This window comes from Acanthaster planci, linkage group LG14, assembly GCF_054643075.1.
Source record: "Acanthaster planci isolate LZ-2023a linkage group LG14, COTS_SCS, whole genome shotgun sequence".
NCBI classification, from domain to species: Eukaryota; Metazoa; Echinodermata; class Asteroidea; order Valvatida; family Acanthasteridae; genus Acanthaster; species Acanthaster planci.
Window position 1 is genome coordinate 13679230 of NC_141790.1, and position 22966 is coordinate 13702195.

Sequence of the window (22966 nt, forward strand, 5' to 3'; positions counted from 1 at the left end):
AAACCCACACTTTTCATCCAATCACTGTGCTTTCTTGTCATTCCAGAGCGTCTAACCATCCACGCACGTGTCTAATACGTCAGAATGCTTTTTTTACGCGCGCAGTAAGTACGCACATTGCTGCTGGTATAACACGCTTGCGGTTGTGGCTGAAAATAAGTGTTTTCTGAGACCGAGATCAAAATTTCTGCCCTGAACGCAACAAACAACCAAGGCTTGTCATTTAACGCAAGAAATACGAATAATACCATATTACTTTCGTCCAGTCACCCGACTATTTCAGTAATCGAGAGTGTTCAGTAACAGTGCCTCATCGGGGCAGATTTTTCGTCTTTTACTTTTTTTTCTGGAAGCCCAAAAGAAGTTGAATAATACGGAAAAAAACACTTCAAATTCTAAGTAAAATAGAATATTGTTCGGGAAAGTAATTCAGAGCAAAAATGCCCAGGGATCTTGGCTTATAGTCGTTTATAGTCGTGGATTTTTACTGGTAATTTGTGCCTTTGTTTGCTCAGCAGTTAAAGACGATGCAACTGGTTGGCTCATCTAAAAAAAAAAGTTAGTAACCACTCCTAATCTGACCAACTGTGTGCGCATGACTGAACGAGCCGACACTGATCTGATGAGAGTAACTATTGTTATCGGGCCGTTCTTTACCCCCATCATCTCAGATCACTCCCACCGCCCCCTTGCAATCGTCCTCAGGACACAATCCTGCCACTGAATGGACACCCAAATAGCCCGGCCTTTTGAACCATTTTCTTTAGCCTCACAAATTAGGTGTCTGTGCCCTCTGGGGCGTTTTTAAGGGTCTCATCATCCTCTTCACGGTCCGAGGCAGCTTAGAACATCACTCTCTAATTGGCGCAAGAAACTCTGTTAAGGAATAACACCGATGACTTGTCGTCATGGACCGAGGAAAATAACACGGCGCGGTTGCATGACATGTTTCTACCCCATTCGAACATCTTAATTAGTCCACAAAGATCATGTCCTGAACAGGTCGAAAGCAGGCGCGGAGTCCAACTCGATATTTAGGCCAACTGAGTAGCCGGCACTTGTACGAACCGAAGTTGGACCATGGCACCACGGCGAACCAACATCATGATTTCTGGTTGGGATCTATTCGTCTTTTGGACCGTGGCACTTGTTTCATTCGTCCCTTACACTCCCAACGCCTATGGGCTGAAATGGATGTAAGTTTAACCGAGTTTTCCCATTTTTTCCCGTCATATCTAATGAAACTGGTATCAGGTAGAAATTTACAACTAATTACATGCATCTTTTCAAATCATCATTTTTTGACGATTTTCTGTTTTATTTAAGGTGCATGGCTCATTCAACGCTTTGTTGCCGTTCAGTGGAAAATCACTTTGAAAAATTTGTATTTGAAGATTGTTGTAGTGATTTATCAGGAAAGGCAGGACCGATTAAGCTAGAATATAGTCTCACAAAATGTTAAATCGACTTAGAAAAGTGTTGTTAGTTGATGCTTTTTTATGCATTGCATACCTGTACAGGGTCAGGTTATTCTCTAAAACAGGCAATTACACTGAAAAAAAAACAGACATTTTTCAGTCACTTGTAGTAGGATCTGGGTTTTTATGACCACTTTCCACTGATCGATTGAACACAGCTTGGTATAATGTCTAGATGTCGTATACAAGATCCACGATGATGATGCCTAAGCCTTTTAAGGCCATTACTCAAGCACGGCTCCTTTTCAAGCCGAAAGTATAGCATACTTTTTAGAAGCGCCAAAGTTAGGACCAGCGGGTAGTTGAACTTCTCTCTTTTATGAGCTGTAATCAGGAACAATTCGGATGTCATTTGACTGGCCATCTCAAGGGTTACTTGAGGTTAATTTCTGTCATATCGTTCAAAGAGTCACACCAAAAACGACGGGCTCTCGGGAGCCGTTAGACTCAGCGGGAGGCAACAGTTTACCACACCGTGAGATATGACTTAACCACGGGCACAAAGGGACCAGTCTGGCTGACGATAATCAGATAAATGACAGCGCCACACCTGCCCAGTTTACCTCTCAGTAAGAAGGGCATTGAAAGCAACCCCTCAACAATGAATCTTATGCTGACAGACCACACGGTGGTCCTTCTGTCTCCAAACAAGAGCTCATTAGGATACAAACTCACCACTCTCCCTGCCTCACCCCCCTTAAGTCGAAGTCCAGAAACTGGATAAGGTAAAGCCACTACATCCTGTCAGAAGACACATCTAATACCATGTACGGACTTTTTAAATCGTGTGCCGGGATTTACAGAGTATACTAATTGGCGGCATCTTCCTAAGAAGTTCCTAAGAAGGGGAGGATTTGGGAGAAGTAAAGATGCCGCCAAGTGTCAGGGACAATGAGCAAATGACTTGGTTTACAAGCCATCGGGTAAGAATCGATGACAAACTCATCAAGGAGTTATGTCTGAAGCATGTAGTGTTTCATTGCTATCGAGCGATTAATCATGATGCACGCGCTCCATCCATGCCTCATAAAAATGATTCATTTTATTCGGTGGACTCTTCTGGAATTATTCGTTGCAACTTTGTAACGTTTCAAATTTTGTGAAAATAAATCCCGGGTGACTTCCATAACTTGTACTTGTTATCTTCTCCCCAAGTTTGAGTCTTGAACAACAAACTCCCGAGCAGGCCAAAGACCCTTGGAAGATATCTTATTCTGCCGTCTTCCAATGTCAAACAAGCAATTAAAAGACGCGGCGAGTTGTCCCTTAAAGTTGTCCCTTAAAATTAATTGCCTTCCTCATACCAGTCAGGCTTTTTGGAGAACAATTTGTTCTCGAAGGTGGAATCCTTTAAGATTCCTGAGCGGAAGACCTTGCCTCAGTTGTGTAAATAACACACAGGGTACCAGACTTGATAAGTAGGGTTTTGTGAAAGGCTATAGAAAAACAACAAGCTTATATTACCTCGACTGCACAATTAACGGTGCTAAGCACTGCATAGAAAGTTACTAAGCGTTAGGAAATAATACCCTTTTTAAAGCTACTTGGGTCCTTAAAATCCTGTCTAATTTTAAAGATTTGAAAACAGATGCAATTTTCTTTAATAGAAGTAATAACTTATAACAGACTCGTTATAGGTTGTAAATGGATTTCTTGAATCAACATTAATTGATCCATTTGAAAACAGGTAGATAATAATTTCAAAATACCTCAGGAGAGTGGCTGATATATCCCTGTGTTGGTTATGATATCTAGTCTGTAGTGGCTTATCCAGCTATTGGTGTCGGGGGCGGGAGCAAATTCAAAAGCGAATGCAGCTGTTGGATCTCTGAGCATGATGTTCGAGGAGAAGATATATCGAATACCTTACTCCCGGTACCGACATCCTTGCTTTTATTTCAAGTTTTTCTTAGTGTTTTGGTGCTAATATTTGAGAAACAAATAAACTGATTTCTCTCTTACTTATAATGTATTCTTTATGAAAAAAATACGTTTGGGGAAAGTTGCCCCTACACCCCCCCCCCCCACTGCTAGTCTGTGACAAACTCCTGCTAATAGAAGCTGGTGTTGAGGCAATAATGAATCCGTTGAGGATCAATGCCGAAACAATGCGCCTAAAATTCTTTAAGGGGAAGATAATTCAACGTGCAGCTATTGACGCAGAAGACTGTACATTCTTAACGTACTCTATTTGTAGAGCGTTGACCAAGGAAAACAAGAACACAGTGTGGACCAACGCGACAGCCTGTAAATCTAGCCGCCTACTAGTCTCCCCACAGAAGTCACTTTGCAAGAGAAATCTTGACGCCATGGCGGCTGTGGTCGAGTCTACCACTGTGACCTTTGACACCTGTCAACTTCAATTTCAAGATCGACGATGGAACTGTAGCAGTATCAACTCAGCGCCAAACTTTACTCCTGATCTGAACAAAGGTTGATAAAGAGAACTCTAAATAATAATGATCATAACGATTTTAAGAGGTTTCGTTTTTACAGCTGTTTTACAGCTTTTTTCCAAAATAAAATTGATACTCTTTTAGTGAACTTAATCGTGAAATGCATTGTTTTCAGAAGGCAAAAAGAATTACATATCATCGACTTGCAATTTAGCAAAGCTCTTTTTCCTCAATTTTTTTTTTTTTGGTCCCACAGGTACCCGCGAAGCAGCTTTCGTTCAAGCCCTATCAGCAGCTAGCCTCGCACAAACTTTGGCCTTAGAGTGCAGCTCTGGTATGCTGTCCCGGTGTGGGTGTGGTCAGTTGCCGCTGGGGGAAGACAAAGAAGCCCACCCTAACAACCCCCAGGAGGCATTCCGGTGGGGAGGCTGCAGCGATGACGTAGATTATGGGATTGAGTTCACTACCAGATTTGCCAACGGCCCTCTGTTGACCAATCGGAACAGAGACAACCCGAGATCCAAGCTGAACCTACACAACAACAATGCCGGCTTGAAGGTAAGCTGTTGGTGAGTGGTTGCACTTCAGTCATCGATACCGATTATGCTGTTGTACATGTTGCAACATGCTGTTGCTGTGGTTGGTATTTTTGTCAGCTTCCAAGTTGACAGATGCCTACAGTGCATGAAACACAATGAGGCAAAGCAACGGAAACTGTCACACTGATCTTACCTGTGAATAGTAAGAGTTTTTGTTTGCATTAGTTGATAGAGTCGACGATCAAGAGAAGATGCAAGTGTCACGGTGTGTCGGGCTCGTGCAACCTCAAGACTTGTTGGAAAGCCCTACCCAACATCTCTGTAATAGGTACGTCCTCATGAGTCAAAATATTTGTAATACCACACACATGATCCCCTAGTATGTTGTGGTAAGGTTGCTCAAGATGAGTCTGCTGCCCTCAACGAGAACCAATTATACCCTTGAATAATACCCTTGACGATTCTTGCTCGCTTGGTGGCAGCAGACTTCAGTGTTTGGTCCACAGGCGCGAGTTTGTCACGTTCTGTACCTATGACTACGTTTGTCGCCCCCTTTCCATTGCATTGCTGTCAAGGTAGGAAAAGCTTTAGTGAAAGACTGGAAGCGCTGATTATCAATCCTGGATGAAAGGGTGTCCTGTTATTTTACACAGATGGAGGGAGGAATCGCTGAATATTTATTCCAATCCAGCTTGGAATCTGAGTCAGTAGTTCAACCCCCTGGCAGTAATTAGCAGTTTCTGGTTTCGAAATGCTGAAATAATTATGCACGGATGCACGAATGAAAAAACAGCCGCATGGCAACCGAAGTGGTGTTGAAAATATCTCGAGTATGGGGGGGGGTTATACTTTCTTGATGATGTCAATGATGCACGCCGACGGAAACTCACCGGAGTCTCCAGGTCCTACGGGCTCCAGCTGTCTTGACCCCCTTCCTGTTTCAAGCGTCATCCGTCAATGTCTCACGTTCTCATTTTTCGCAGACCAGACATGTAGAACAATAACCAGCGCGCCGGCGCAGCCAGCATGGGACGTGACATTTGAAACACAGACGAGAACAATAAGTCGTGTCTTTCTTGGGATACTAGAGATATTGCCCGGAGGAAAGAATGAAATCTGCAAAGAGTTTACAATTTCATTCTTGTAATTCTGCCTGACTCTGTCGCCGGAAAGAAATGCTAGTTTGACATTTTCTGCGAGTACTGTATACCGCAAAAAGTCGAGATTAAGAGGTGGAATGATCATTATTTTTAAATTCATGAATTTTAGACTCAGATTATTCTAGAATTCTAAAATTTATATTTTAGCAGACAACAATATAAGACAAATTCTGTTTGTTTTGCTCAAAAAGGCAGAAATTTGCGATTTACTTGAAAAGGTATATGTTTCGTGTTTTCATTCCGCTGATGAAAAGGGGAAAAGTGTTATACCAACTGCTTATCCTTTCAATTTGCCAAAAACGGTGAAAATTAAAACCATGAAGTGTCAGCGAAAAATAAAGCGGGTTTCTAAAGTCAAACATCAGGATAAAACTGGTTAGAAGTAAATAAAAACTAACTAACGAAAAATCAAATTTGACGACAACAATTTTTGTAGTCCTTACTGATGCAGTATTGTTTAAATGATTGTTATTTTATGATCCCTGTTCAGGAAAATTGAAAACAGATGTGCCAAGCAATGAGCAATTCGTCAAGGCGTAGCCTAAGTCCTGGGAGTGACTGAACAATTGTGGACCCGAAAATATGTGACAAAGAAAGATTTTGTTTACAAAACGAACCCCTTACTCAGTTAGAGCCAACATATTGTGAGGCTCGCTCGAGACAGGATTTGAACCAGATCGTTTATTCTTGGCGGTAGGAATGGCCCTAAAGCGGAAGTACTCTGGGGCAACTGAAGTTTCTTTCCGGCGCACCGTGGTGAGACGTGAACTGGTTCCCAAAGATCCACAGCTGAAGGACTACACCCTGTATGATTTGATCTACCTGACGGCCTCCCCTGACTACTGCAGACAGAACATCAAGGCTGGGTCCTATGGCACACGTGGAAGGTTGGGCAGTATAGCTTTAACTATATGGCCTTGTTCGAGCGAGTATCATTTGTTGTCGACCACTATCCCTGGTAACCCGTACACAAAACTATATCCAGGATACCCAGTGAAATCGAAACATTGGTTGACAAATTGTTGTCGTCGAACTTGCCCAGTAATTATGCATTTTCCTGAAGAGGAAACAAACACAAATGCCCACAAGAGGGCGCACTAACCTATTTCATTTTTTCCCTTTGTAGGACTTGTAATAGGACCTCGCCACGTACTGAAGGCTGTGACTTGATGTGCTGTGGACGAGGCTACGAGACGCTGGTTACTGAAGTCACGGAACAGTGCCGTTGCAAGTACAATTGGTGCTGCTACGTCACGTGTGACGAATGCCGCCAAATTGTGGAGAAGGACGTGTGCTTGTAGTTAGACTCTCTGGTGTCTAAAACCTACATGTTCTGAGGAGTTTCTCTCAAAATAATTATATAAGTTTCCATGGTTCTGTCAATAAAGGTAAAACATGTATTGCACTCGTTGTAAATAAATCGCGCAAAAAACTAATAAGTGCTATTTAAAGGAGTGGCTTCGTTGGAAAATATATAATTCATATGCATTTTTCATCAGCAATGGAGTGACATTTACCAACATTCCATTAAATCAAAAATAAGGGGTTCGTCTTGTAAACAAAATCTTTCTTTGTCACATATTTTTGGGTCCGCAATTGTTCAGTCACTCCCAGGACTTGGGCTACGCCTTGACGAATTACTCATTTCTTGTACATCTGCTTTCCATTTTCCAGAACAAGGATCATAAAATTATAATCATTTAACAATACTACATCATTAAAGTTGTTTTGTAGTTCGAAGTCCTATATATTACATAAGTAAACCTTGGACCTGTATATAAGAGTATGAAAGTTATATAGGCGCTTGGATATTTCCAATGTCATTTATTCGTTGCATTGTTTCTTTTTTCCTTAGTTTTAGTTTTTGCCCTGTGAATAAAACAAGAGCTGAATTTCTACCCACTGTAAATAAAACCCAACCCTGATGATGTGTTGCCAGTTGCTGTTTTTTTTAAATAGATTTTCCTTTGGCATCAGACTGATGCAGTGAGACCGATGCACGGACGTATATAAAAAAAAAACTGGACTTGCAAAGCCTTCGTATAAAAAAGAAGCCAACCAGCGGCCATTTTACCGAGCCGAATACAAAAGCGTGGGTTGGCTCCCTTCTATGGACGTCAGGAAGAACAAAGGCGGGCATTACCAGGAAAGCTTTGTATTCGGCTCGGTAAAATGGCTACGAGTGGATTCAATGACTCTATAAGCTGATTAAAGGCATGCGAGTCCAGATTTTATTATACACGTCCGTGGACCGATGCAGTCGCGTGTAGTCGTAGCGCTCCCTCGAGCGCACATGGATTGAGCCGACATTTTGCACCTGGCGTCCATTTTGATACCTTCAATACCCAACCCCCAAGTTACACATTCGTTTGATACATTTTCCTAAGGAAAGGGGAAGAATGGGTTAGTCGCTGGACATATTTACAAGTGGTTTTACTCTGAACACCAAAGTAATATCAAAACTTCACTGACAACAAAGTTAGGGCTTAATACGATTACAGGTAGTTTATTTTAAAGATCCAACCTAAATGATTAGTTATTTTTCCATGCCATCACCCATTACACACGAAATTAAGATAATTGACAACAAATCAATAATACTCGAGAAAAATCTTTACAAATGCAAGATAATAACCAAATATAGCTCCGTTGTATAAAAACAACTTAGTTTTATTCCCACAGCGGTAATAATTTCACTTATTATGGATTAAGGCCGTGTCCGAAACGGGCTTCCAGGGCTACGGCTTGGTCTATTGTTTAAGCGTCTCCACGCTTTTACAACGGAGTGAAGAGCTAAACCAAGCTCTAGACAATAGATTTGGATGCAGCCTAAGACTGTATCCCGTATTGTTCATCCTATCAACGCAATGCTTGTTTCACTCAATAATGTCCAAAGAGGGCGCTTTAACCACGTACTCCTGAAAGACTAATGAAACATGGTGATAGAATTTGCCAACGGTCGAAATATTTGAACACAAAAACTCACATTGATGTTTACTGTGTCAGTCCCCATAAAACTAAAAATCATTGGGGATAGTCTTCAGATATTTTAAACACGAGGTAGAAAAGTCTTTGAAAAGAAGTTTGCAAACGATTATGAATCAACTGAACCACTGAGTTTAAAAAGACCAATACTTCCTAAACCAGCAGCAGCAATGCAAACAAACAAATTAAACAATTTAAAGAAACCCTTCACTTTCGACAGCACAAACAACGTAAATCAAACTCTTAAAACCAGTTAATGAAAAAGGTATTAACAGGACATGAATCTATTTTTGTGGAATTCTTCTGTATAAAAAGTGTACATCCAGGCGAATTAACTCCGTCTCTACTCGCATTGCTTTCCGTTGACATATTTGTCAAATTCTGCTTTCCAGTTGACCATGTACTTCGTGCTCCAGTCATTAAATTGTTGTTTCCAAATCCTCTCTGCCTCGCTAATGTCACCTGCAAATACAAGAAGTCGGATCATGAAAACATGAATTTGACAACCAGAGGAAAACCTGTTGGCATTCCCTTCTTATATGGAGGGTGTGACTGTTATAGCATCTATCCGTCTGCTTGACGTACCTGTCTGCGTTACCAGGGTGGGGAAATACTCCCTCCAGAAAGCACAGGCTTGAGCAAAGGGACCACGTCCAATCAAGTATTCCCCGCCAATGATGGATTTGTCCAACGTGAAGAATTGCTGTTGTTCCACAGTGTAAAGAGGCCAGTCGCTCCCAGAGTTGGCGTTAGGATTGCTACGTGTCGTAAGAAAAAGTCAAACATGATAATGAGCCTTGAGATCGAGGGGGCTATCGTTTGTCAGTTTCCGTCAACCTCATGTTATCATCCATTGATTTATGCCAGTTCCTGGTGTTTTACCACAGTGACATGTCCCCCACAGTCAAGGAGCTTATACTCTCGACAAATGCTGTTTTGAACCGTCACGATCAGAGATGTAAGAAAGAATCAAATTTACGATTGTTGATGTTTGATCGCAAACACAATTTCATTCCAAACGGCTACACATGTAGAAAGGAAACTGTAGCAAAAGAAGTTTGGATCCACTTTCTATTAAATTTCCAGAGCTGCAGCTCGAGATGGCATAAGTTACACATCTCTAACTCGGCAGATTCATTAATCTTAAATATTTAAATAATTTTCCAATTTTGCTCGACTTACCCAGTTTTGGCAAAGTTGGCCCAGTATCTCATCATCATTCGACTCAGCTGCTCCTCCTGAGAGTTGAAACCTTGCTCCGGATGAAGAGGAAGTCCGAAGATGTAAGCGATCTCATCAGCGTGAAGCACACCCATCCAGGCAGGCCAGGGGTTATTGGACGACCGATCAGTAAAGCGGTAGTAATACACCGGGTGGTCGAATCGAGCGTACCCCAAAGCCATCTCGTAGGTCGGGCAGATGAAGTTGTAATCCCCGGTGGCTTTGTCTATCGCGTCTCGCAGGAGTGACCTGTTTTCCGGGTTCAGCCAAGGCGTGTACTGGTATTCCAGCGCCTTCATCCCGAAGGAGTTTGCTTGGGGGAAAGCGTACTTCATCGCCGTTATGAAAGCTTCCTTGTCCAGAAGGCTGTCTGTGTCCTTGGAGAACCCTGGCACCTCGTAGATCAGGAAGAAGGAGCCTTCGTTTGTGTTACTGCCAATTAGCAGCTCGCAGTCCTTGACCGCTCCCCGCTTGAGAGCCGTCTCTGGCCGCTCTGTTAGGAAGCTACCGTCCACGACAGGAACAAAGGGGAAGTCAAGATAGTCTGAGGTAACCCACTGGAAGGTCAGGATTTGAACCACATCCCTACTACGTAAACAGTCAATCACCTGTGGGACGGTGAGCACGTTACCCATGGTATCCTCGGTGCAGTGCAGTTGCTTCGCTAGTATCATACCTCTACGGATCCCCTCTTCCATCGTGTAGTATCCCCAAGGTACGCTGAGGGCAGCGCTCTCTAGAGCCGCTCGCTTGAAGAGATGCATACTCTCTGGGGAGATCATATGAAGTGAGATACTGGCAGCTCCAGCACTCTCCCCGAACAGAGTAACCTGGCCTGGATCCCCACCGAAGACTGCGATGTTGTCTTGCACCCACTGCAAAGCCAAGGTCTGGTCCCTGAGTCCCATATTTCCCGGAGCGTTAGGGTCATCCATGGCTAAGAATCCCAGCGCGCCTACTCGGTAATTCATGGAAACCACAATGACGCCTTCCTCAGCGACCAGCGTTTTCCCATCGTAGACGTCCAAGGAATCCACACCTGAAATGTAAGACCCACCGTACACCCACACCATGACAGCAGCGTTGGTCGGCCTAGGGTAAGGCACCCACACGTTCAGGTTCAAGCAGTCCTCCTTCAGCATAACGTTCGGGTTCCACATCTCTGACCCATGGAATCCCTCGAAGTTCTCGTCTGGGACTTGGAAGCATCCGAACCCGTGCGTGGTGGCGTTGTAGGTACCGTTCCACGGCTCGCGAGGCAGGGGGCTTTTGAAGCGCAGATTTCCCTCTGGTGACTTCCCGTACGGAATCCCGAAGAAGCCGTCCACCGTCTTACCAAGAACAGACATTCTCTTACCCAGAATTCGACCCGTCGAGATGACTTCCGTGGGACCAAGGTTGTCCACGTTTTGTGACATTGCCAATGTCCACAAACCCACGAGGATGGCGATGGTGACTCGTGACGCCATTGCTGCCGATTTGAAGTTTATCATTCTGCGAAGTTAATTTGAGACCAACAGAATTAGAGTGCTACACACGGAAAATTAATATAAGCTTTCAAACACGCGTAATTTCATAGTTTCTTTGATTTCTCTTTCTTGCAAAAGTAAATCTCCAAAAATTGACGGTGACATTAAAGTCACGTTCAGAGGATAAGGAATAACCAAATATATAACCAGACGTTACTCTGGACCACATTTTAGTCATATTAACCCATTAATTGAGAAATTGAAGTCTCGTTTAGAAGATGTGAATCCCCATCTGACAGACCAATAATCGAAACCGAATATCAGAGAGGTGACACGAAATCGTATTTTAACACACGTTATTCTAGAAATACCATGTACATAAATAATTGATCAATCTCCAAGTTTAGCCTGAGTGTAGTTCATCAGCTCTGTCTTGTCTCTCGACAAATTCAGTGTCAGTGCCACACGCAAGACGAGTCGGAAACCAAGCAACCTTGAGGGTGTTTTGTAAAGCAGACGATGGTATTGATCACGCCGTTTGGGAATCGCTGACCTTTCGCCGGGAGACGTTAAAACCGATACGAAGATACACGAACTTTACATACTGACCCCTCAAGAATGCTTAGACTCTTAAAGTTTTCAAGACACTGTCTTGTAAGTCCATCTGTCAGACAGCCTTCACATTGGCTGCAGAGAAATTTAACCTCATCAAAGTGTCATTCAGGAATTAAGAATTTAAACTTACTGACGAACGCTGTCAGAAATGGAGTGCACAGGACACAAGACGCACAGTGCATGCCAGTTGTGTTAGCGTAAGGCATACACGTAAATAGTTAGACGATAATTTTGTAATAATAACCTACGTGCGTTCCATGTCAAAACTCAACATCAAAGCGAAAACCTGGACCCCTCCACAAAGACTTCCTTCAGGGCTGTGGGTAAATGTAAGGATCAGTGACGCCACTAATGAAGTTATAAATCACAGCTACTATGAATTCACGGTAGCAAGTTTTCAAATCATGTACAATCAAAGCGAAGACAAGATTCTGGCATCGATCACGTTTTGACCTTACTGTCAGTGCTGTGAGTCGTTTTTAACGTCAGTACTTTTCCAACACCTTCCTCACCGTACAGCACAATACGTTTTGTCGATCTGTGTTTGGTCCACTTTCTAAAGAAACCGACCCTGAGGCTCCATTTAAGTTTACTTCCAACAGAAGCAACAAAAGTTGTCCTTGTACCGGCAAACACACACAATAAAGGCCTTATTTCCAAAGCAGTGGAATTTGGAATTGAAAAACTTGTTACCTTTGAATATTAACTGCAATGCACCTTTCTGATTTCAAAAGCTCCAACCCCAGCTTTGTACTAGCAAAACCATTATCACAAGGCCTCCTCGAATTCGAATGTTGGACAACTTTTTCTTCGCAAAGTAATGTACCAGTATTAAATCGGTATAGACGTGTATCAATCAATCAGTCCAGGTATTTTATCCATTCCTGTATAGTATGTCATGAGTATAATACACGTGAAACTACTCTAGATGATGGGCTTCGGCGAACAAATTAGCTACTCCAACATCATGTGTTCTACAATCCAAGGAGAGAGCACAGCTGTGGAAATGAAATGGACGCTACAAACCTCGATGACAGGGAGTCGACCAACAATACCAGTCATCTCAAATACCTTCTGGGAACAAAACCCGAATATCCGAATACATCCAAACATTCGAGACGATAACTTTGGGGCAAACCCACCAATTCAACAGACAGGTTTGTCACAAATTAAGCTGAATGCCTCCTTTTCTTTTACATACACGAGGACGTCATCTATTCAAATTTTCAGCACAGCACATTGTTTTAACTGCATAGTATAACCCTCTGATTTTGTACAATAATATTGAGGTTAGAATGACTGTAACGTGCCGTTATTTGTCCGGAATCATTTTACTGTAAGCATTACTTAGGCAGTGTTTATAGTACGTGTGGGCTATGTGCTCCACGTACTCACAAGCAATAACAGATCCCCAACTACATCTACACGACTGGTACACAGAGCAATACTCTTCTGTACCGGTATTGCTTCAAGCGAACGCTGTTGAAACATAGGGTGAGCCTTGTCGAGAATTATTCAAGGTCTGTGGTAAGATTTTATCTTTGCGCATGGGCATGGTTGTGCGAACTTAGGCTGCATCCGAATCTCTCGTCTAGAACTAGGTCTAGGTCTTCGTTCCATTGTAAATGCGTGGAAACACGTAGACAATGAACCTTGCCGTAGCCCTGGAAACCCGAAACACGGCCTTAGTTTCTATATCCAAGACGTTGTCTGGTACCTCTTTGACCAATTGGGCACTCATCATGGCTTTACTTAGCTGTGCTATCAAAAACCGTGGAATCACAATTAAGGCTAAATTTTTGACTGCAACAAGAAACACAAGCTGTCATTTTCAAGACACTCACAGATAATCAGGTCACGTGTACAAGATTACACCGACCAACCTCGACAACCTCTCACTCGACAATGGTCGACAATGGTCGACAATGGCTGATTCCTGATTTCGTATAGTATTTGAAACCCCATTAAAGCATTAACCCCATCTTCCAAGTTTAAGTCGTAGGTCAGTTGAAGCTGGAGAAACAGCAACAAAAGGACAAGGCTGGCTTAACAAGAAGACACATCTACCCCCCCCCCACACACACACACACCCATACCCTTGGTTTGATCCGCAAAACGGTTGGGCATAAATGAATTTAATTATTCTGGCTTATAAGAACATCATTATGTCAAGGACTAAATTAGTCACACACACTTATTTATGACCACCTGTTTTAATTACCGAAGCGTCTGTTAATGTTATTGTTACACTTTTTATGTAAAAGTCATCTTAGGCCTACATGTTTAACATCAAATGTTTCACTGATGACAAAAACAGAGCGATAAATGAAAAACACGAACGTCTCGTAAGATAACATAGCCAGCTGATGTGTACGTACAAATAACGCGTAGTTACCGGCCTGTAGCCGCAATTTCCGGAAACCTTCCACCCGTGTATAGCAGTAATTACAGTGAGCGTTTAATTGCGGCTAGCAGCGAAACCATCCCCCAGAATAGTATAGAATAGCATTGCCATAATAAAGCAACGAACGTGTATAACGCTGGTATGGTGATAAAACAGAAGACTGCATCATAACTTACAAGAGGGTGGTTGCATCGCTGTCCGTAACGATCAGAAAACGGCGGGATTCAGAAAACTGTTATAGGCTTTCCCAACATAACCAGATGTAGTCTATACACCACTTGTGAAGATATTGACCCAATTGATTTGTATATAGCGCCGGGCGATATGACTTTATTACCTACTGTAACACTCCACTCAGGGCAGGCCGGCGTGGCTTACCGGGTCATCATCAGCAGCAGCAAAACACACCCGAGGAGAGGAAGCTTTTCAAGGCTGCTGACGATATTGATCGATCGGCTGATCCGGTGCCTTGGTAAGCCGCCTTCGCTCAGTCGGCAGAATTCAGGTTGGAGCGGCAACACCAATAAACACCCCTCGGGCAGAAATACACTGATCAATACCCTCGTGTCACTATTCCCTTGATGCCTATACACAATGCCCAGGTACTCTAGAAGCTTTTCTCGTTGACGGTTTTAAAGGTGGATCAAGTGAAAATCTGGAGGAAAACCTTATTTGCATGAGACCTGATGGCTTTGGTTTGCTGCCCTTTACCCATCCAAATCCACTCAAGACTTAGTAACAAAATCCTCTATTCTGTTTTCATCGTGAAGAAATTATCCATAAATAAAAACACAATGTGCCTCATTCAAGAAGGCCGATAGTGAAGAGGCTTGTAAAGCAGGCACAGTACAACCAAGTAAATACATTGTGCATGAATGACAAACTGTGGAGAGTCAGAATAGAAGAAGGTACTACGACAGGCGAACAAACCAGCCCAGTGCCTAAATGCCTCCCTGTCTGTCCGCTACATGACTAGACCATTAGTCAAAATCAAGATCAAGGGCTGAGGTCACCGATTCCCGTAAAAATTCCCTGTAATTAACCTTTTTGTTTTTGGAAAGAACATGGAGCTAAATTTAGGACGGAATCACCACACTCCTTTAGCTACTTTCCACGACGCCCGACTTCCTGGAACGCCGATCTGAAGAAACCGTCATCACTTGATTTCGAGTCACTCAGCTTATTACAAACCAGCATTTGGCTTTTTAATGTACTGATGTTCAAACTTCAATTTTCTCAGAATGGGACAAGTCCCAATCGATGCCTAGCCTGGCTCTATGCATAGAGTGATATATGCACGGGCGCATCGTCAATGGCACTTCCGGCAAAGTGAAGTACCACTCTCTCAGAACCCCGTAAGCACCATTACTCGCTTTTCCACTCACGATATTGGGCAGCCGAAAAGGCGCATGCATTTTGTATGAGCTTGTAAGCATTATGCTTAGCGATTTTTCTTGTTTACAAACACACGCTTGTGATTAGACTTTATTCAAGTCGATGTTGCATCTTGTTAAAAGTCGAACATGGACAACAACAAAAAATTTCAGTGAAGCAGACTTTTTTGACGGGGGCACCTTTAAGTTGGAGTGCAAGCAAAAGGAAGATATTGGGTAAGATTACATCGAATTTATCAGCATTCCAGGAGGAACGACGGTCTAAGCAAACTACCTCTTTACAACACGTCACCTCGCACCTGTCCCTCAGTGAGCTGCCCCAGCACGCAGACCCCCATTAGCTTCCCCTCAGCCGCCTGATATCGTCGCTTTCGCAATTAGGACTCGCACACGACGAGTAGCGAAAGATGCGTGGATTAGTGGCGATTTCATGGCGAGGTTTGACGCGGGGTGTATCAGCATCGTGGTAATATGGCACGGGAGAGAAAGATCTGACGAGGCTGAGCCATACAGCTCGAGGGCCCTACATGTGGTGACGGCTTGCCTGTGTCACTGACAGATTCAGACAGTTTCCTTGCAACAATGAAACTTGATTGAAGGATATGTCATGACCGGGGCAAAGCAAGAAGAACGCGCCACCTTACAGTTTTCAGCAAATTCAAGTAGCCTATTAAAAGATCTGCCAAATTTTGAATTTCCCACTCCGAATATTCATGACTGCATACAAAACCATTTGAAGGCACCCTCTAACACCGCACCAATAATGCACTCCAACAGCACTCGTACCCGGGGGGACATTGTAAAACGTCTGCAAATTTCTGCGCTGAAAATCGTCACCTGCTAAGGCCAAGGACTGGCTTACCTTTATTCAGCTGAAAGCATGCAGTACATGTTACTTTGGGACCTACCCTGAATTTGCCTGCAATAAAAGACCAACACTCCCTAGCTGTTTGTATAACCACAGGTTGAACTTGGTTACTCTATATGTAAAATCACTCGGCTGGAAATTTACTTCAGTCAGTTGCTGCCTCACTGAAGGGAGTTTGTTATTCACCGGCCCGGTGGCCGCGGTGTGTGTAAATGTACAGCATTATTGTAGCTGACATGGCGCTCCATTATTAGATGTAATTTTGTATCAGTCTTCGCGCTTGTAACCATCAATATAAAGCCCCTAACCCGTTCTCATGAAGTATGTTGTACACTCAAGCATCCAGTATTGTTGCTCGTAGCTTTCGTCAGCCTCGTACGTTGAGCATGATCCAACTTGAATTCGTAGTATTCCTGCAGAAACTAATCGTGTCCTCACTTTTTGATATCGAAGGGAAATTACAAGTAAATTTTCTCGCCTAAGGGCAGCATTACAATATCCACAATGTACTAACTGTGTGAAACCTGCACATCTTGGAAGACTCCAAGTCTACAAAAGACAATGTATACAAGGGGTGTAGATCATTCCGTTCAGCACGACATTCGTGTCCATGTATTACCATCGTTGTTCAAGATGTGAAAAGGAAAAATCGGGAACGACTTACAAAGATCTAGGTGAGCGTTTGGGTCCGTTGGTATCCACAGGCAGGCGGCTTAAATTGTTGTGTAACTCGCGGGAAAGAGTTCGGCATTACTGGCGCGCACTGACAAGTCTTGAACTGCAAATGGCTTAACCGAACCGCCTAATATATGCTCTAACTCCCTTCAAAATGACTTGAGCACGTGCCGGTTACGGCTCACTGGGTTGGGGTTATTCAATATTTTGAATATGCACTGGACAGCAAAAGAAACTTGCCACTTCTGTCAAAGGCCACGCATAAAAATTCATTGCATAGAAATAAACAATTTTTGTACACGGGTATGCTGCAATACCCCTTACTAATCACATGCCCAAAAGCAAGTCATTATCTTTATAACAAAGAAGAAATTGACATGCACAGAAACTTGGTTACTAAATCAAAAGTCACACACAAAAGCACTCTCCACCAAGTAAAAATGACCCATAAATGGACAACATTTTAAACAACCAATGACAAAGTGAACACCTGTTTTGTAAAAATGATGTGTATGGGTGGTTTCTGTATAGGGATGCCATCCTTTCTGACTATGCATACACATTATTGAAAAGTAATGATTGTGACTTCTTTATTTCGTCCTGTGACATTGATTTCTACGTAAAACTTAAGGCTCATTCTGTTACATTTTGTGACTTTTCATTCAGTAACAAAGTTGCCTTGCATGTCAATTTCTTCTTTGTTATAAAGATAATCACTTGCTTTTGGGAATGTGATTAGTAAGGGGTATTGGAGCATACCTATGTACAAAAATAGTTTATTTGTATGGAGTGAATTTTTATGTGTGGCCTTAGACAGAGGTGGCAAGTTTCTTTTGCTGTCCAGTGTGTATTATACAATGAATATTTATTATGGGCTCTAGCTTGAGAAGTGATCACAAAGCGGTAACCCCGACATGAAGTAGAGATGCCTATACCATGTTATGTATGGCTGCCCTCGGTGCATAAAAAGTAGATGAAGCCTTCGGGCTTAATTTGTGACTAAAACAACTGGGAAACCTTTTTTAAAAGGGCACCATAGCCAGGTTTATTACGTGTTCCAAAACAAAGCAAGCATAGTGACCCGCAGACAAATGGCCGGATATCATAATCAACGAGGTCTCGTGCTGCCTGCGCAAAAAGGGTTACCTTCAGTCCAGGCTTAACCACCGAATATGGATTTCATATAGATATCGAATTTCATCGAGTCAACATAATTTGCAGAACTTGGCAGTATCAATTAGCATAACAGTGGAGTCACTTCAAATGGTACACGAAACCTAACACTTTAAAATGTCGATCTGTTGCACACACCACTGAGTAGTGCCCTTCGCTCTAGCGCCCTCATACGGCCGTCAAGTTCGCTTTGAATTTCACCCAACATGTTGAAAACTTATTCACGTAACACGGTATGGTCCTGAAAAGTAATAATTTGGATTGGTTTACCTCATGCAGTTTGTGATGTATTATCCGATAGAGGCGATATGCTGTGTATACTGGGTGCTATTTCTCTTATTCTGACTCGTGAGAAGGTTCATTTGTTCATTTTCCCTTGTCCCCACTAAATTCCAGAATCTATTGACCGTCTTTGAGTGCGCCCCGACAACGCTGATGAATTCTCCTGCCAGAAAATTACTAGCAAATTTTTTTAAAGACGTGGCACGGATACGGAACATTCGCATGTCTGCGAATGTCGTGATAGGTTTATAGCGTGCAAGTCGCTCGTGCAAATCATACAACTAGGAAACAAACTGGCCATCTAAAATCTGCAGACTTGCAGTCGTCTTGCAGTTTTTAATTTGTGCTTACAAGGAAATTCTTCTTTACAAATGTCTTCATTTTCAATTGATTGTAAACTTATACATTTGTGTATATTCGTGTATGATTTATGATGTTGTGTCTACTAACAGATGTCCAAACAATACCTCTGTGTGCTCTAAGTAGAACATTTTTGATTAACTGCTTTAACATCTGACATTTGAAGCAGTTTATATTTGTCCAAGACAGACCATAAATTTATGTGAGCTCTTAGGGATTTTACAGCATTCGCACAACCACTTTGACAATTGAGATGCAAGAATTTCAAAACAGAGGTGCACGTTTAAGATATACCAAAACGAATCGAACTACATGATGCAATGTCATCTGTTTGGTGTCATTGGCGCGTGGTATCGATGACGTATAGCATTGACAGGTGGTATCGATAACATTCGGAGCACATATTGATTACACAACAAACGGGTATCAGGTGTTAGAATTCCGCCAGAATATATCAGTTGCTTCTTAATTATCATACAGAATCCTCATCCCATCCCAAATCAATACGTTGATGCCGATGCTTTTCCCCTTTTGTGTCACCAATACGGTGCATTTTCACAATATCAAAATCATTTTTATTTTGAAATAGTCTCACCCTCCTTTGTAACTGTAGCGACCTATTACAACAGTTTACTTATCTTAAAGACAAAAGAGGGGAGCGCTTTTCAAGTTCCCAAACAATGATAACAGGAAATGAGCAATTCGTTAGTTTTTGCCAAATTTTGTCTTGCTTAATCGTCAAATCTCATGACTCATATACAGGCTGTTGTATTACAGAGAAAACATTTTACAAGTACAGTACATCAGTCTCGTATTCTTGTGCACGAGCCCAAGAATAGTCCAATTAAATGCCCCATATCCACACGTAAGGAAGTTCACTTCCTGTCAGAAATAACATTCGGTTAGTTACCACACTTCAGTTATTTTTAGCCTACCTCAGCCTTGGCAAGACCATTGACTGATGATGAAGTGCTGCACGAGTCCCTTCGACAGTTACGCCGCATATGCCTATGAATGTCTTTGAACTGTTGGCCATCCTCAGCAGCAAATATTCCCCTTCCATTCCAATAGCAAAGAATTTTATTAACAGGTATGACTTTTCTAATTAGAAGCAGAAAACATTTGGATGAGGACTGAGGGTTTCTCTTGTCGTCTTCAGCTTCATTTTGATCGGTTGACAGCTGCATGAAGTAGGTTCTGTCCAGGTTTGGGATAATTAATCAAAAATATCGGAGGGATATGACGGGTTTGATGCGAGATTTTGATGAAGGATCAAAGTTCAGATCCCCCGGACTGGCTATAGGGTAAGCTTTGGTGCATTCCTACTTCATACTCAATGGGGTCAGAATACTAGCTCTTCGGCGTCCCCATGGAAATCGGGTCTCCGTGAATGGCACTTCAGAGGTGCATGGAAACAAAAAATGCCACTAGTACACCATTTCAAGGGATTGTAGAGTGTCAATGTTTGGAAAGCACAGTAAAACTTACCATCTGCCGAGCGATTAGAACCAATCTGAACCAAGTCAAGGAATGATTTATATCGTGTGCCCGGTTTTACGAGATAGTTAATAGGGTATTAGACTTCATCCAGAGAGCGGCACATAGCACAGAAATCAATAACGATACAGTCTGTCATTGACGTTTAGGTCGTTACCTGCAGTTCTGACAAACATTATGACGCAGGAGGGAAACAATCGCATTCAAACAGAAATTAGATCTGGTGGGTTAGGAATTAGTGCTGAACAGTTGTCGCAATCCATAAGATCGACGACTAGAAATGACGTCAAATCGGGAACCACCCCTTGATTCCTGAAAATTGCCAGCCGAGAGGAGCAGAACGTTGACCAAAAAGAATAAGATAGCAAACGAGAACAAGCCCAGCACGAGTACAAAGCTTGACCAGGCTCACGTTGGCCCTCCGCGATGCATGATTTACACAAATTACTCAAGCGCTCTGCGCATGTTTGTTATTCGACCATGTTTATTATCTAAACATACCGCGATCAAGTTGCACTTTCTCACCCGTTAGTCATCGATGTATTCGTGTGTTCATAGGAATTACAGAACAGCAGAATGCTTCCGGAAGCCCACTGGAAGCTTTTCCAAGGTTTTTAATGATGTCATTGATGACGTTCTCAAGCTTGACTGGAGCAATATTGCAGCAAAATACCTGGAAAAATAGGTAGCACGGTTGCTTGAGTGGTCCAGAATCAAGAGAATTACTGATCGTTTCTCAGCAACAATAAGAAATTAATTACCCAAAGCCAATCTTCTAGACCCTGCTTATATCAACACCGAGAACCGCACGATACCGATATCATGCCATGAGAGTTTACCATTTGCTTTGCTAGAAGTTTATTTGAAACCAAATCAAGTTCTTACCTTATATTGCACTGCTGGAAACCCTACAACTGTCCGATGCGTTTCAGCTGATTCAAATTCTGTTCATTACGCTTTGTGAGCTTCACACGTGAGAGCATCCTTTCATTTCAACATCACACAGGTAGGTGTAAGCACAGGTTTACACAAACCTACAAGTTGAAAGCAATCGTCGAAAGGATCAGTCACCAAAAGTACAGCCACTCCCTTATCTGTCTGAAATCTAGTCTTCGATATTCCCTTTACATAACCCAGTGAGATTGTACGATAACAGGAGCGCTTTGTAGACAGTCGTTTCCTTCAATTGCAAAACGTGTACATCCTGTCACCGATATGAGCGTGCCTGCATGTGGATGGAGTGGGCACAGATGCCAAACCCTCCCGGGTGATTTGAGCCAGTGTCACCGATGAGAGAGAGCCGTGCAGCTCCGCTGTGTATACCCACCCACCTTGGAACAGATTGATGAATTGATCAGTCCAGCTAAATGAAGTCTGAAACTGCGCCGGCCCCGTGTGGGTACTTACAAGTTGCATGTACGGTCCACGGCTAAGGTATACATTTTCGGTTCGTGACCTTCTTTGGTTGTGATTGTAACACAGTGGCTGGTTCAGTTTGTCCGTGAAATTGGGGCCCTAGGGTAGCTCGTTTTTGACAGGTCACCGAAACACCTATAGCATCCTTTGATTTAGCGCTCAGATGAAATCGATCCCATAACACGGCCTTTAAAGAGGCAGTCTGTTGACGCACTTTGCTAATTAAATGAAACGTGAAAGTGATCGAAAGTGAGCCCTCTGGTGTTGGTGCGTCATCTGGGCCAATTCCCCACAGTTCCCTTTCATCGTTTCGGTATATTCATTACAACCAAATCGGCGTAAAAATGTTGTATTTGCTATCTGCACACAATTGCATTGGTTGTAAAGGAGTATTGTACCGCTACAAATCGGATGTATCAATGAAGAAGTTTAAATTAACATTTGACTGAAAGACATTGTTGAAACGGCTCACTTTCCAAAATAACCGAAAACCTCTTCAGTGATCTCAGTAGCTGTTGATAAAACAGTTGTAATTATTAAAGGGTAATTATTTACCCATAAATGATTTTTGATTATTATTATTAATTTTTTTATTGTATTTCTCAAATTCATTAGTTTCCAAGAGAGCAGTCTGATCTGCCTTGCTTTGACAGTCAAGCCCTAGTCTAAGCTCAAAACGCGACGACATAAATTACTTAGAAATTAAAGCAACCTCCACCGAAAAAGCGAAATCCTATTTAAATAGTGCCGGTGTTTTATTACAAAAGAAAAAACTCTTAGCAACCGAAGATTTGTTTAATCTCATCCAAGTTGACAGAATTACGAGTTCTGGCGTTTAGATTTCTCCGCGCTCGTGCAACATTTCTGATTTATTCGCCCCTGGGCGGCGAGGCAGATACCCTGGGGATTTGATCCCGTCTAAAGCGGTGTGAACAACGGCAGAAGACCATGGAGAATTCGCGGTCTGATCTCTAGGACGATGACAGATGAATGGCTAAGATATCAATTAGGGGCTGTGTGGAAAAAAAGGGGGA

General features: G+C 42.6%; 2 protein-coding genes across 9 annotated transcripts; one reads left to right on the forward strand and one right to left on the reverse strand.

Moving 5' to 3' along the window:
• Nucleotides 1-633: 633 nt before the first annotated feature.
• LOC110981694 (protein Wnt-11b-2-like) lies at nucleotides 634-7417 on the forward strand. The gene is made up of 6 exons (XM_022239500.2): nucleotides 634-1196; nucleotides 3676-3911; nucleotides 4131-4432; nucleotides 4639-4741; nucleotides 6271-6460; nucleotides 6700-7417. The coding sequence occupies exons 1-6, from the start codon at nucleotides 1081-1083 to the stop codon at nucleotides 6872-6874; spliced, it is 1122 nt and encodes a 373-aa protein (XP_022095192.1). The 5' UTR covers nucleotides 634-1080; the 3' UTR covers nucleotides 6875-7417.
• Nucleotides 7418-8052: 635 nt separating this feature from the next.
• Nucleotides 8053-22070, reverse strand: LOC110981745 (cholinesterase-like). Of its 8 annotated transcripts, XM_087145835.1 has the most exons (5): nucleotides 21402-22070; nucleotides 21042-21189; nucleotides 9741-11273; nucleotides 9144-9316; nucleotides 8053-9020 (listed from the first exon to the last, which is right to left on the reverse strand). In XM_087145835.1, exons 2-5 carry the CDS (start codon nucleotides 21050-21052, stop codon nucleotides 8902-8904), a joined length of 1836 nt encoding a protein of 611 aa, XP_087001961.1. In that variant the 5' UTR covers nucleotides 21053-21189; nucleotides 21402-22070; the 3' UTR covers nucleotides 8053-8901. The 8 variants fall into 8 exon arrangements, with proteins under 8 accessions (XP_087001961.1, XP_022095264.1, XP_022095259.1 ...); XM_022239572.2 differs by lacking the exon at nucleotides 21042-21189 and having other exon boundaries at nucleotides 21402-22069; XM_022239567.2 differs by lacking the exons at nucleotides 21042-21189; nucleotides 21402-22070 and adding an exon at nucleotides 19955-20298.
• Nucleotides 22071-22966: the final 896 nt, after the last annotated feature.

What these genes read in the sequence shown, in the direction of transcription:
- LOC110981694 (XM_022239500.2), top strand. Translation starts at nt 1,081, where the DNA reads ATGGCACCACGGCGAACCAACATCATGATTTCTGGTTGGGATCTATTC. An exon ending in GCCTATGGGCTGAAATGGAT is followed by an intron (nt 1,197 to 3,675) that starts GTAAGTTTAACC and finishes CTCTATTTGTAG; the next exon opens with AGCGTTGACCAAGGAAAACA. An exon ending in TACTCCTGATCTGAACAAAG is followed by an intron (nt 3,912 to 4,130) that starts GTTGATAAAGAG and finishes TTGGTCCCACAG; the next exon opens with GTACCCGCGAAGCAGCTTTC.
- LOC110981745 (XM_022239567.2), bottom strand. Translation starts at nt 20,082, where the DNA reads ATGGAAGGGGAATATTTGCTGCTGAGGATGGCCAACAGTTCAAAGACA. An exon ending in ATGGTCTTGCCAAGGCTGAG is followed by an intron (nt 11,274 to 19,954) that starts GTAGGCTAAAAA and finishes TTAACTTCGCAG; the next exon opens with AATGATAAACTTCAAATCGG. An exon ending in GCCAACTTTGCCAAAACTGG is followed by an intron (nt 9,317 to 9,740) that starts GTAAGTCGAGCA and finishes TACGACACGTAG; the next exon opens with CAATCCTAACGCCAACTCTG.